The 12,622-nt window shown below is 46.0% G+C and overlaps 1 protein-coding gene across 1 annotated transcript in view; it reads right to left on the bottom strand.

Moving 5' to 3' along the window:
- Positions 1-12,238, bottom strand: part of LOC141057112 (uncharacterized) — a 401,445-nt gene extending 389,207 nt beyond the window's left edge. The window contains exon 1 of the mRNA XM_073553660.1: positions 8,555-12,238. Within this exon, the coding sequence (XP_073409761.1) occupies positions 8,555-11,754 (3,200 nt within the window). The 5' untranslated portion in view covers positions 11,755-12,238. The remainder of the gene's footprint in view (positions 1-8,554) is intronic.
- Between the last annotated feature and the right edge of the window lie 384 nt (positions 12,239-12,622).

The following is a 12,622-nucleotide window of genomic DNA, read 5'->3' as shown; positions in this document are numbered from 1 at the left end:
TGCATAGCATTACAATACACCTCAGCTGCTGCAGAACATCATCATACACCTCAGCTGCTGGAGAACCTCATAATACACCTCAGCTGCTGCAGAACCTCATAATACACCTCAGCTGCTGCATAGCATTACAATACACCTCAGCTGCTGCAGAACATCATCATACACCTCAGCTGCTGGAGAACCTCATAATACACCTCAGCTGCTGGAGAACCTCCATAATACACCTCAGCTGCTGCATAGCATTACAATACACCTCAGCTGCTGCAGAACATCATCATACACCTCAGCTGCTGGAGAACCTCATAATACACCTCAGCTGCTGCAGAACCTCATAATACACCTCAGCTGCTGGAGAACCTCCATAATACACCTCAGCTGCTGCATAGCATTACAATACACCTCAGCTGCTGCAGAACATCATAATACATCTCAGCTGCTGCAGAACATCATAATGCACCTCAGCTGCTGCAGAACCTCATAATACACCTCAGCTGCTGCAGAACCTCATAATACATCTCACCAGTTATGTGTCCGTTACCGGACAATAAGCCATGCACACCTCAGCTGCTGCAGAACATCATAATACACCTCAGCTGCTGCAGAACATCATAATACACCTCAGCTGCTGCAGAACATTAAAATACACCTCAGCTGCTGCAGAACCTCATAATACACCTCAGCTGCTGCAGAACCTCCATAATACATCTCACCAGTTATGTGTCCGTTACCGGACAATAAGCCATGCACACCTCAGCTGCTGCAGAACATCATAATACACCTCAGCTGCTGCAGAACCTCATAACACATCTCAGCTGCTGCAGAACCTGATAAAACACCACAGCTGCTGCAGAACCTCATAATACACCTCAGCTGCTGCAGAACCTCATAATACACCACATCTACTGCAGAACCTCATAATACACCTCAGCTACTGCAGAACATTAAAATACACCTCAGCTGCTGCAGAACATCATAATATATCTCAGCTGCTGCAGAACCTCATAATTCACCCCAGCTGCTGCAGAACCTCATAATACACCTCAGCTGCTGCAGAACATCATGATACACCTCAGCTGCTGCAGAACCTCATAATACACCTCAGCTGCTGCATAACATTAAAATACACCTCAGCTGCTGCAGAACCTCATAATACACCTCAGCTGCTGCATAACATTAAAATAAACCTCAGCTGCTGCAGAACATCATAATACACCTCAGCTGCTGCAGAACCTCATAATACACCTCAGCTGCTGCAGAACCTCATAATACACCTGAGCTGCTGAAGTGCAATATAATACACACCTTAGCTGCTGCAGAACATCTTATTATGCACCTTTTAAGCTAATCATGAGTTTTTCTTTGAAGTGTCCCCCAGGAGCTGAGAGAAGCGGTGGTGGAAGCTCCACTAATGGGTCCACACAAGTGAAAGTAATGACATGGTAGAAATGCCCATGATTGTTGAATGTTGCCTGATTCCCAATGAGCTATGATCTGACACATATGACGTGGATTTTCACAGCTATTTTGTATATTTTTGGGTCACACGCGCCCGTTTCCGTGGACTGGCCGTACTTCATTTTGGATATCAGGGACCCGGATGTGCTGCGATCGGGGTCTCCGCGAAAGCCCCTCTACATTTCCATCTTACTCTTTCCTCTGTCAGAAATGCACTGACTATTAAAAGACCGGGAACTCACTGGAGGACGTCTCCGGCCCCCTGTCCTTGGAAGGGGGGATATTACTAGCGCTCGTATCTCCCGGATGTGCAGTAAATCACTTTTTTCCGATTGGGCTGCTGAGGAATAAAATGCTGAATGAAGGGTTTTCCTTCCACAGTAATCGTTACCTTGTGTGGAGAGAGTGATAAACTCATTTATTCCTTGGGGCATTAATGGGAATCGCTTCACCCATTAGTGGACGGCGAGAACTTACCAAGGGTCTGGAATAAAGCCTAGAGCCAGAAATAAAGGGACTGTCCACTGTGCAAACCTTCTTCTTTATAAGCCCTCCACCACCGTCCCATGATGTAATAATCCCTTGGTCTCTCACTGATGTTGGCAGTAATTATTAAAGGGGTGTCCTACTAAACACATTTATCATCTATCCATGGGAGGTGATAAGTTATGATCGCTGAGGGTCTGACTGCTCGGACCATCACTGATCAGAAGAACAGGGGTCCTGAAGTCCACTCACTGAACGGGGCACAGTTCGCCATGCTTAACTATCTCTGTCTTCCCTTCTATGGATCCTAGAGACCCCCATCAAATATCACGAACAGCGATCCCAGTCCCATGTGTGAATAGAGGGGTACTGTATATGCTCACTTCTATGGGAGGTAGAGAACATCCGGTTCTGTCTACCCATGGAAGCGAATGGAGCGATGGTCAAGAATAGTGTGCGCCATTGCTTCATTCACACAGTGGACTTTGGCACTCTTTTTTTTTTTTTTGGATCAGTGGGGTCCAAGCCGTCAGATCGCTGGTGTTTAGATATTTCTTTCTATAAACTTTTATGGTGAGAAAACCCCTTTAAATGGTATAAATAAAGTTATCCCCCAATACAGAATCTATAACAAAGTCCTCAATTATTACATGCCATATGCTATTGAGGTCTCCTCAAATGGGGCAGAGGAACCCTTGTGCATAAGTGAAAGTTCTACCTTTGCATACTCTATGGCTCTGCCCTTCGGGAAGAAATTAAAAGAATTTCAGGTTACAGCTTGTATTACTTTTGTTTATGTGGTATATAGCTTGGCTCTATATTTCTTGTAGAAACACAAAACCCGTCCTTCTTCTGCATTTTGCTCATGATTGAAGGAATTGTTCTACTAATTTAAGGCTCAGAAGAAAAATTGAACTGTTCAATTTTGCATCTGAGGAAAGCCTATGTGTCAGGGATGTCTATCACTATTATTCCTGAAGGCTTATAGAAAGAACATGAGAAAAAAATACCATTTTAAGATCTATTATCAGTGTGGAAATCGACACATAGGAAGCAATAGACCTGGACTCCAAAGCCTCAACTAACAGAATGGTATTTAAAAGGGAGAAATGTAAAATTCTACTTCTGTGCAAGAAAAACGAAAATTACATCTACAGAATGGGAGGAATAGAACTAAGCAACAGCACATGTGAAAAAGACTTGGGTATAATAATAGACCATAAACTACACATGAGTCAACAGTGTGATGCAACAGACAAAAAAGCAAACACAGTTCTAGGATGTATTAACAGAAGCATACAGTCTAGAGCACGTGAATTATCCCCCACTACTCCTCCTTGGTCAGACCTCATCTGGAATACTGTGTCCAGTTCTGGGCACCACATTTTAAAAATTACATTGAAAAACTGGAGTAAGTTCAGAGAAGAGCTACCAGGATGGTGAGCGGACTGCAAAGCATGTCCTATGAGGAACGGTTAAAGGGTCTGGGAATGTTTAGGTTACAAAAAAGAAGGCTAAAATGAGACCTAATAGCGGTCTACAAATATCTGAAGGTCTGTCACACCATAGCGGGATCATCTTAATTCTCATTTGCACACGAGAAGCAATGGAATAAAATTGAAAGGGAGAAGATACAGATTAGATATTAGAAAAAACTTTGACAGTTATAGTGATCAATGAGTGGAACAGGCTGCCACGAGAAGTGGTGAGTTCTCCTACAATGGAAGTCTTCAAACAGAGGATGGACAGACATCTGTCTGAGATGGTTTAGTGAATCCTGCATTGAGCAGGGGGTTGAACACAATGATCCCGGAGGTCCTTTCCAACACTAACATTCTATGAATCTATGATTCATGCAAAAGATTGTATTGCGACTGCTAAGGTATACAAAACCGTAATGCGGCAATACATTACACGTATAGGGCTTTTCATTTATTTTTTTCTCTTGGATGCATATAGAATGTGCTGCATTACTAAGAATATTTCTGTAATATGGAGCAGAATGGAGGCACAATATGGCACCGTATGAAGCACCGATAGACCCATACCTGCCATATGCACACGGCTCGGCAATGGCAATGTGCAGGAGCCCTTAGTCTTAGTACATGATCTCTTAACGTAATTGCCAACTCCAGAAGTGTTTTGTATCATTGGATGAGAATGATTGATGCCACTAATGAAATTGCACTAACCTTAAAGTTCAGTAATCAGGAAAGCTTAATAAAGCCCATACAAACTCTGCGTGACTGCCACTTATCTCCACCCAGGTAAATGATGTTTTTGCATACTAAATATATTACTATGATAATATCACTTTCAGTGGAATGAGAAGCGGGAATCAGTTGCTCTGGAAACTTTCCTCTATTTTTAGATCCAGGGAAGCAAAAAATTAATTGTTAATTCACCTTCTCATCACTAAACCACACAGTGGGTACAGTTTGGGCAACCAAACTACAAGATAGTCAAGAGAGGCAGCCAATTTATTACAGCTTTAGTTAAAATTTTTAAGGGTCTGTTCATAATAGCCACCAACTTGATGACTACCTGACAAGCTCGTGCCACCTCCAATTCGAAAATGTTTGCAGATTCCGTCCTTTTTTCAACCCAGAATCTACTGAAATGTCAGTGCATGCCCTGATCATCTCCCACCTCAACTACTGCAATATCCTCCTATGTGGCCTCGCTGCTAACACTCTCGCACCTCTCCAGCCCGTCCTTAACTTTGCTGCCCGACTAATCCACCTCTCTCCTCATTACTCCTCCTCCTCTACCAATCTTTTCATCGGCTTCTAACTCCCTAATGAATCTATTTTGGTCCTCCATACCATAATCTGTCTTCTCCAAACTAATCTTGTGATCCCTCCCTGCAATCTCCGGTCCTTACAAGACCTCCACTGTTGCATGTTTCTCACCCAATCTTCTCCAAGATTTTTCCCAAGCTTCGCTCATCCTCTGGAATTCAGTGCCCCGACATGTCTTATTGTCTCCCACTTCTGGAACCTTCAGATGAAACCAGAAAACTCATCTCTTCCCAAAAATGTACAGCCTGCAATAACCCCGCTGCCACCTTACCACCTCCGGAGCTACTGCAACCCACACCCCCATTACCTACGGCCTCCTTCCCCATTAGCCTGTAGATTGTAAGCTGAGTGGTCATTAGTAGGTCCAAAAACCAATTTTTTTTTAACAGGTAGCTTCACGCTGTCACTATATGACATATTAAATAGAAAAAGAGGCGCCAGCAAAATCTTCAATGGATTCAATCCACATGGAAGTCCGACATCAATTCTCGGAGTGCACTAAATGTAGAGAGGGAAGAACTGATCCAGCTGCCGGTCCGAGGTATATATAAAAATGTTCCTTTATTTCGAAGAGGTTAAAAAACATCAAGGGTACATACACCAACAATCCAAAGGTGTGAGGGGGAATTTGGGTTTCACGTAGGGTAACCAGACATGTTTTGAGCGTTTTCTGAGTTCAGAAACTTGGTTTGAATGCTAAGTTTAACATTACAGAAAGCTCTCGAAATGCGCCAGTTTACCCTGCGTGAATCCCAAATCCCCCCTCACACCTTTGGATTGTTGGTGTATGTACCCTTGATGGTTTTTAACTTCTTCGAAATAAAGGAACATTTTTACATACGGTATACCTCGGACCAGCAGCTGGGTCATTTCTTCCTTCACTTCACAATGCTGCAGCTGAGAAGTTGGTCGCTGTTACATTTGTATTTAGCTGTAACAAGAGAAATCTAATCTGTGTCTAAAGAAAATGGGGTTTTTACCATTAGTACAGGTGGGGATTCTTTACTGTAAGAGCAGTGACACTATGCAGCTCTCTTTCTGAAGATGTGGCGAGGGTAGGGATTACTTCTGATCACCATATCTAAAGTCAAGGAGAAATTTCTTCTAAAAAGTTCTTTCTTCTAGTCCTTTAATTTGTATATGTTGGAAGCCATTATCTGATGTATACTCCCGATATAAATATGACGCTGTGTATGCAAACAGTAGCATACAGTACCGCATGTCATCCATAGGAACTTATGCTGAAGAAATCACATCACAATCTATTTTTTTGCAACATTCTTCCACTGCACTATTCTCTATAGAAAAAATAATAAGGTTATACCAACCAGACAGAAACCAGAATGTCACTCTTCCTGGATTCTTCGAGTGAATGTGTTATGCCTACTATGCCTCATGACCCTTCCCAGTGTGAACAGAGCCTTACTGCATCATTCCAACAATCCCTCTCCTAATTTCCAGTCTTTACAAAGAGTTAATGCAATAGACATTTGCAGAATTATTATAATATATTTACTACGTAAACTCAGCAGTTGATGATTCCGGATGTACCCAACCAGGTATATCCCGGATCTGCTATTCTCAGCAAAAATGAATCTGGTGCGTGAAGGGTTAACCACCGCCGCCATAACTTACCACGAGTCACTAGAATGCTTGCTTAATGTACTTGCAGCCTTCTTCCTAGCTGACATAAAGGCACAAAGTTCCCTGGGGCACCACTGGCCTCTCGTGAAGACATATTTCTATGTGTAAACTTGGTTATTGATACATCTCTCGTGTGGAAATGAAAATTGCAAATTTGGAATTGTAGAAAAAGCAAAAGATTTGGCATTAGGTAATTTCCGGCAAAACCCTCCATGTTTTCCAAAAATCTAACATCTTCATATCAAGACAATTTTATGATGAAGTATTAGAATAATGTAAGGCACAGAAGAACATAAGATGGAAAGTTACAGGCTGTGACAAAGCATGCAGAATTGTGCTGATCAAAGACTGTAGCAGGAAATCTGCCGCACTCTCACCGAGAATTTATTAAGTATTTGTATTTATTCAGTTACAGTATGATATTTTACCAAAGTACTAGTAAAAGGATAAAGAGCCACAAGTCGTATTTCCGTTTCGCCCCATCGTGGGTCTTTTGCCAACGTTGCTTTAATCTCAAGGACAGGGTGTACTTGGCAGCAAGCACTCAGGCGTTGGTTGAAAAAGACCCGGGACGGGTCAAAACATAAATATGACTTGTCGCTCTTTATCCTTCTACCCAGCACTTTAGTAAAATATTGTACTGTAACTAAAGAAATACAAGCAAAGTGCTTGGGAAGAAGGACATAGAGCAACAAGTTGTATTTACGTTTCAACCCGTTTTGCGTCTTTTTCAGGCAACGGTTGAGCGCAGTACACCCTATCCTTGTGATTAAAGCGACATTTGAAAAAGACCCATGATGGGGCGAAACGTAAATACGACTTACAGCGACGTTTCAAAAAGAACTGGGACGGGTGGAAACGTAAATCTGACCTGTCGCTCTATATCCTTCTTCCCAGCACTTTGCTTGTATTTATTTAGTTACAGCACAATATTTTACTAAAGTGCTGGGTAGATGGATAAAGAGCGACAAGTCATATTTATGTTTCGACCCATTTTGGGTCTTTTTCGGCCAACGCTTGAGCTCACGCTGAGAAGTACACCTTATTCTTGTGATTCATGCGACGTTTGCAAAAAGATCCACGATGGGGCGAAACATCAATATGACTTGTCACTCTATAGCCTTCTACCCAACACTTTGGTAAAATCCTGTACTGTAGCTAAGTAAATACAAGCAGCCATTTAATAAATTCTCAATGCGAGTGCAGCAAATTTCCTGCTATTTGACTTACTTTGGATTGTCCAGTTCTGCCTGTACCCCTCTCTACCTAACGCTTCGTGTGCACCTTATATCTATCTAGATCAGAGACTGTATACATTATTAGATACTTTATATATACAGGTTAGGGTTAGGCTTGCTTACATATGTAACCACCATGACTATATACTGCTACATTTCCTATATTTGCACAGCACTAACTTTTACAAGAATCATCGTTCCGTTCATAATGGAGTATAGCATTGTGATCTGTCTAATACCTAATGCAGCGTATGCATCCATGAATAATTTACTCTGTGAGATCTATAGATATAAATATAGACTGCGATACCAGCTCTTGCTGACTTTTTGTAATCATAAGATAAGCTGACCATCAGGGTTTCAACCACCATGAAAATACTCTGAGTCCATTACATTGTGATGCCAGATTGCCCCTATTATTAGGAATGCCATACTACTTATATAGGTCCGGTGTTACACTACCTGGGATAAGATTACTCCTATCTCCAACCGGAACCATTACCGTTAATTGCATATATATGTATACCATTATTTACTTGCCTTATAAGGAGGTTGATAGGTTACATTTTGGTGCATTATAGCCGGAAAGCTCCTGTCGTTGAGAAATAACATCTATATGGAGTAATGGTAAAGGAACCACATGCACTGTAATGACATGTCAATACAAATACTGTATGCAGAGAGCGGTCAGACAGATAGTGACCCTTCTCTGCGTGCTCATCCCAAAAGAACCTCTCCTGCATAGGGATTTCAACACACCTTGAAACCATCCACCATTATTATGATGTATACCATACAAAATCAATAGTATGCACGGTTGGATTGCACTATAATGCAGCACTTAGCCTTTTCCCAGCTGCACTGAATAAAGCAACAGCCAACTGGAGAGGCTACGGTTAACACTGAGCCCTGCAATGGTGAGGAACTTACCGGTACCACTCCAGCCCTTTCTCATAGTTCCTATCAAAGAAATGAGGCTCTACGCCAACCGCTCTGACGTCGGGATGGGCTCTTAAAGCTTCCAACAAAGCGCGAGTGCCCCCTTTTTTCACCCCGATAATAATCGCCTGGGGCAGTTTTTTTTCTCCATACTCTATAGTGCTGTTGACGGACAGTCTACGACTGAGCTCTTCCTCGGTGGTGCTGGATTCCTGAGTTTCTCTCTCTAAATACCCAGTGTGAGACTCTGGGATCATTTCAGTGGGAGCGAAGGGCGTTCTATTCCAGGTAGAGATCCCCTTTAAGGGTGAACGCATGTCATTCCCTGTAAAATCCGAGGGTCTGGTGATTTCTCCTTCACTAAATATTCTAGGATGAGTATCTCTAGTTATGTAGGTATCCTGATGACTTGTATGAATCGGAGCAGTGTCTGCAGGACTGAAGTCATTCAGCCTGAGAGACTCGCTGGGGATAGCGGTGCTGATGCTGAAGGTTTGCTGGTTGGATTCCTTAGTCACCTTAGCTGATCCTTGGAGTGAAATGTCAGCATCTACATCCTGGGAAAGGTGGATTTTCAGAGAACTTTCCAAGGTGCTGAACCTTTCTGCAGAGGAAGCGATCGGAGTGCTGTCCAAAGTGCTGAACCCTTGCCCTCTTACAATGGGAGTGCTGTCTTCTATGCTGAACCCCTCATCTATTACAAAAGGAGCTCTGTCTTCTGTGCTAAACCCCTGCCCTACTACAGAGGGAGCTCTATCCTCAGTGCTGAACCCCTGCCCTACTACAGAGGGAGCTCTATCCTCAGTGCTGAACCCCTGCCCTACTACAGAGGGAGCTCTGTCTTCTGTGCTGAACCCCTGCCCTACTACAGAGGGAGCTCTGTCTTCTGTGCTGAACCCCTGCCCTACTACAGAGGGAGCTCTATCCTCAGTGCTGAACCCCTGCCCTACTACAGAGGGAGCTCTGTCTTCTGTGCTGAACCCCTGCCCTACTACAGAGGGAGCTCTGTCCTCAGTCCTGAACCCCTGCCCTACTACAGAGGGAGCTCTGTCCTCAGTGATGAACCCCTGCCCTATTACAGAGGGAGCTCTGTCCTCAGTCCTGAACCCCTGCCCTACTAAAGAGGGAGCTCTGTCCTCAGTCCTGAACCCCTGCCCTACTACAGAAGGAGCTCTGTCCTCAGTGATGAACCCCTGCCCTATTACAGAGGGAGCTCTGTCCTCAGTCCTGAACCCCTGCCCTACTACAGAGGGATCTCTGTCCTCAGTCCTGAACCCTTGCCCTACTACAGAGGGATCTCTGGCCTCAGTGCTGAACCCCTGCCCTACTACAGAGGGATCTCTGTCCTCAGTCCTGAACCCCTGCCCCACTACAGAGGGATCTCTGTCCTCAGTCCTGAACCCCTGCCCTACTACAGAGGGATCTCTGTCCTCAGTCCTGAACCCTTGCCCTACTACAGAGGGATCTCTGGCCTCAGTGCTGAACCCCTGCCCTACTACAGAGGGATCTCTGTCCTCAGTCCTGAACCCCTGCCCCACTACAGAGGGATCTCTGTCCTCAGTCCTGAACCCCTGCCCCACTACAGAGGGATCTCTGTCCTCAGTCCTGAACCCCTGCCCTACTACAGAGGGATCTCTGGCCTCAGTGCTGAACCCCTGCCCTACTACAGAAGGATCTCTGTCCTCAGTCCTGAACCCCTGCCCCACTACAGAGGGATCTCTGTCCTCAGTCCTGAACCCCTGCCCTACTACAGAGGGATCTCTGTCCTCAGTCCTGAACCCTTGCCCTACTGCAGAGGGATCTCTGGCCTCAGTGCTGAACCCCTGCCCTAATACAGAGGGATCTCTGGCCTCAGTGCTGAACCCCTGCCCTAATACAGAGGGATCTCTGGCCTCAGTCCTGAACCCCTGCCCTACTGCAGAGGGATCTCTGGCCTCAGTGCTGAGCCCCTGCCCTACTGCAGAGGGATCTCTGGCCTCAGTGCTGAGCCCCTGCCCCACTACAGAGGGAGCTCTGTTCTCAGTCCTGAACCCCTGCCCTACTACAGAGGGATCTCTGTCCTCAGTCCTGAACCCTTGCCCTACTGCAGAGGGATCTCTGGCCTCAGTGCTGAACCCCTGCCCTAATACAGAGGGATCTCTGGCCTCAGTGCTGAACCCCTGCCCTAATACAGAGGGATCTCTGGCCTCAGTCCTGAACCCCTGCCCTACTGCAGAGGGATCTCTGGCCTCAGTGCTGAACCCCTGCCCTACTGCAGAGGGATCTCTGGCCTCAGTGCTGAGCCCCTGCCCTACTATAGAGGGAGCTCTGTCCTCAGTCCTGAACCCCTGCCCCACTACAGAGGGAGCTCTGTTCTCAGTCCTGAATCCCTGCCCTCTTATAAAGTGAGCGCTGTCCACGGTGCTGAATCTTGCAGCTTTTGCAATAGGAGCACTTTCCAAGGTGCTGAACTCCTGAGCTGTTACAATGGGTGCACTATCCAAGGTGCTGAACTCCTGGGAGGTTTGGATGGGGGTACTGTCCAAAGTGCTAACACTGACAGCAGTAGATGGAATCTGAGCAATAATCCAGGAACTTTTTCTTAACACTGCGGAGTCCACAGGACCAAGAGCTTTGTGGTTTAGGAAGTCAATAGCCTCGAGTCTTTGGGTCTCAGGTTGCACTGGACCGCTGGTCCTTACCGTGGGCCACCCAGGTTGCAGAACAGTATTTAAGGTCCTGATCCTGCTGAAAGTTGCAGAGGAGGCTGAGTGTGAGGACACAGAATTGCTTAATTTCTCCAGTGCTGAAGCAGACAGGGGGTCACTGACGCCTCCAGAGGACTTCTGAGATCCAGATCCCAGCTTCTTCTCACCATTCCTGTCTATGCTGCTGCCAGGGCTGGGTGGCAGAGAGGAGTCCAGGCTGCTCCTAGGAGAGGAGGGCAGAGAGGATCCAGACTCCGGGGTGGATATGGCAGGAGTGCTGGTCTCTGGCTTTAAGGAAGCGGTTCTGATGGCATCTTCTGGGCTGAGCCCTGAGTCTGGCTGCAGGTAGATCCCAGCGTCCTGCAATGGAAACTGCAGCGAAGTGTAGCAGCTGAGCAGGCTGTAGAAGAGGTAAGTGACGGACAGCGACAGTGTGAACAGGAACACAAGTTTCCGAGGAGCCTTAATGCAGAGCAGAGAAGTACCTGGCCACCACGGGGCCATCGCTGATCGCCAGCCCCAGACCACAAGACATGGTTTCAGCCGAAATCGTGCATGGAGCCGCCTGAAGAAACAGCCCCTGGAAGAGGAACTGTGAAGAACAGTCCAGATGTCAAGGTGCAAAAGTAAAAAAAAAAAAAAAAATAACTTAGGGTGAAAAACTCCAAGACTTTGCACCTCTTCTGTTCCCCCACCTCCAGCCACAAAGCGTCTTCTTCACCTCTCCCTGCAAGCTCCGGCAGAGGAGGAGAGGAGACATCACCGACAGATGATCGTGCTCCGGCTTCCCCACCGATCGGCAGTGGCAGGCAGCATATCTGATCGTCAGCAGCCGCTTCTGGTCGCCCCCTTCGCCTGTTGCCAGTGAAGCCAGCGGTCTGAACCGCGGCAGCAACTTTAAATCGAGGGAGAAGAAGCGTCTGCCGTCCAGATCTGCTCTGCAGGAGGAACCGAGCGAAGCGCCGCCTCGTGCCTCAGAGTCTCGCCCACCTATGTGTCTGGCAGAGCCCCCCTCACCTGCTGCCTATCAGTGAGGGCTCCGTGCGCGGGGTCTGCAATCAGCACAGCTCCCAGGGCTGGGGGAGACAAGGAGGGTCGCGGCACCTCTATGGGTCTTCTGCAGCAATGGCTCCGACCAATGCGACCTGGACAGGATCACATGCGCCCTTCTGCCAGGTTTATTTACTTTCTTATTGTTTATTTATTTATTTTTATAAACATAAGGATTCTTTTCAGTAATTGTCACCCCACAGCCAGCATTGCATCCCTGCCAGTAAAGACATCGCAAACCAGCTGTATTTTTATTTATTTTTTTTAAAAGCATCATATTCTTAGGCTGGGGTCTGTCTGTCATGCAGAAAAGGGGGTCGAT

The sequence above is a fragment of the Dendrobates tinctorius genome, unplaced genomic scaffold (genome assembly GCF_039654945.1).
Source record: "Dendrobates tinctorius isolate UK_male_01 unplaced genomic scaffold, ASM3965494v1 ptg000202l, whole genome shotgun sequence".
Taxonomy (NCBI): Eukaryota; Metazoa; Chordata; class Amphibia; order Anura; family Dendrobatidae; genus Dendrobates; species Dendrobates tinctorius.
The sequence above is the reverse complement of the archived record's forward strand: the minus strand, read 5'-3'. Positions and strand labels throughout refer to the sequence as shown.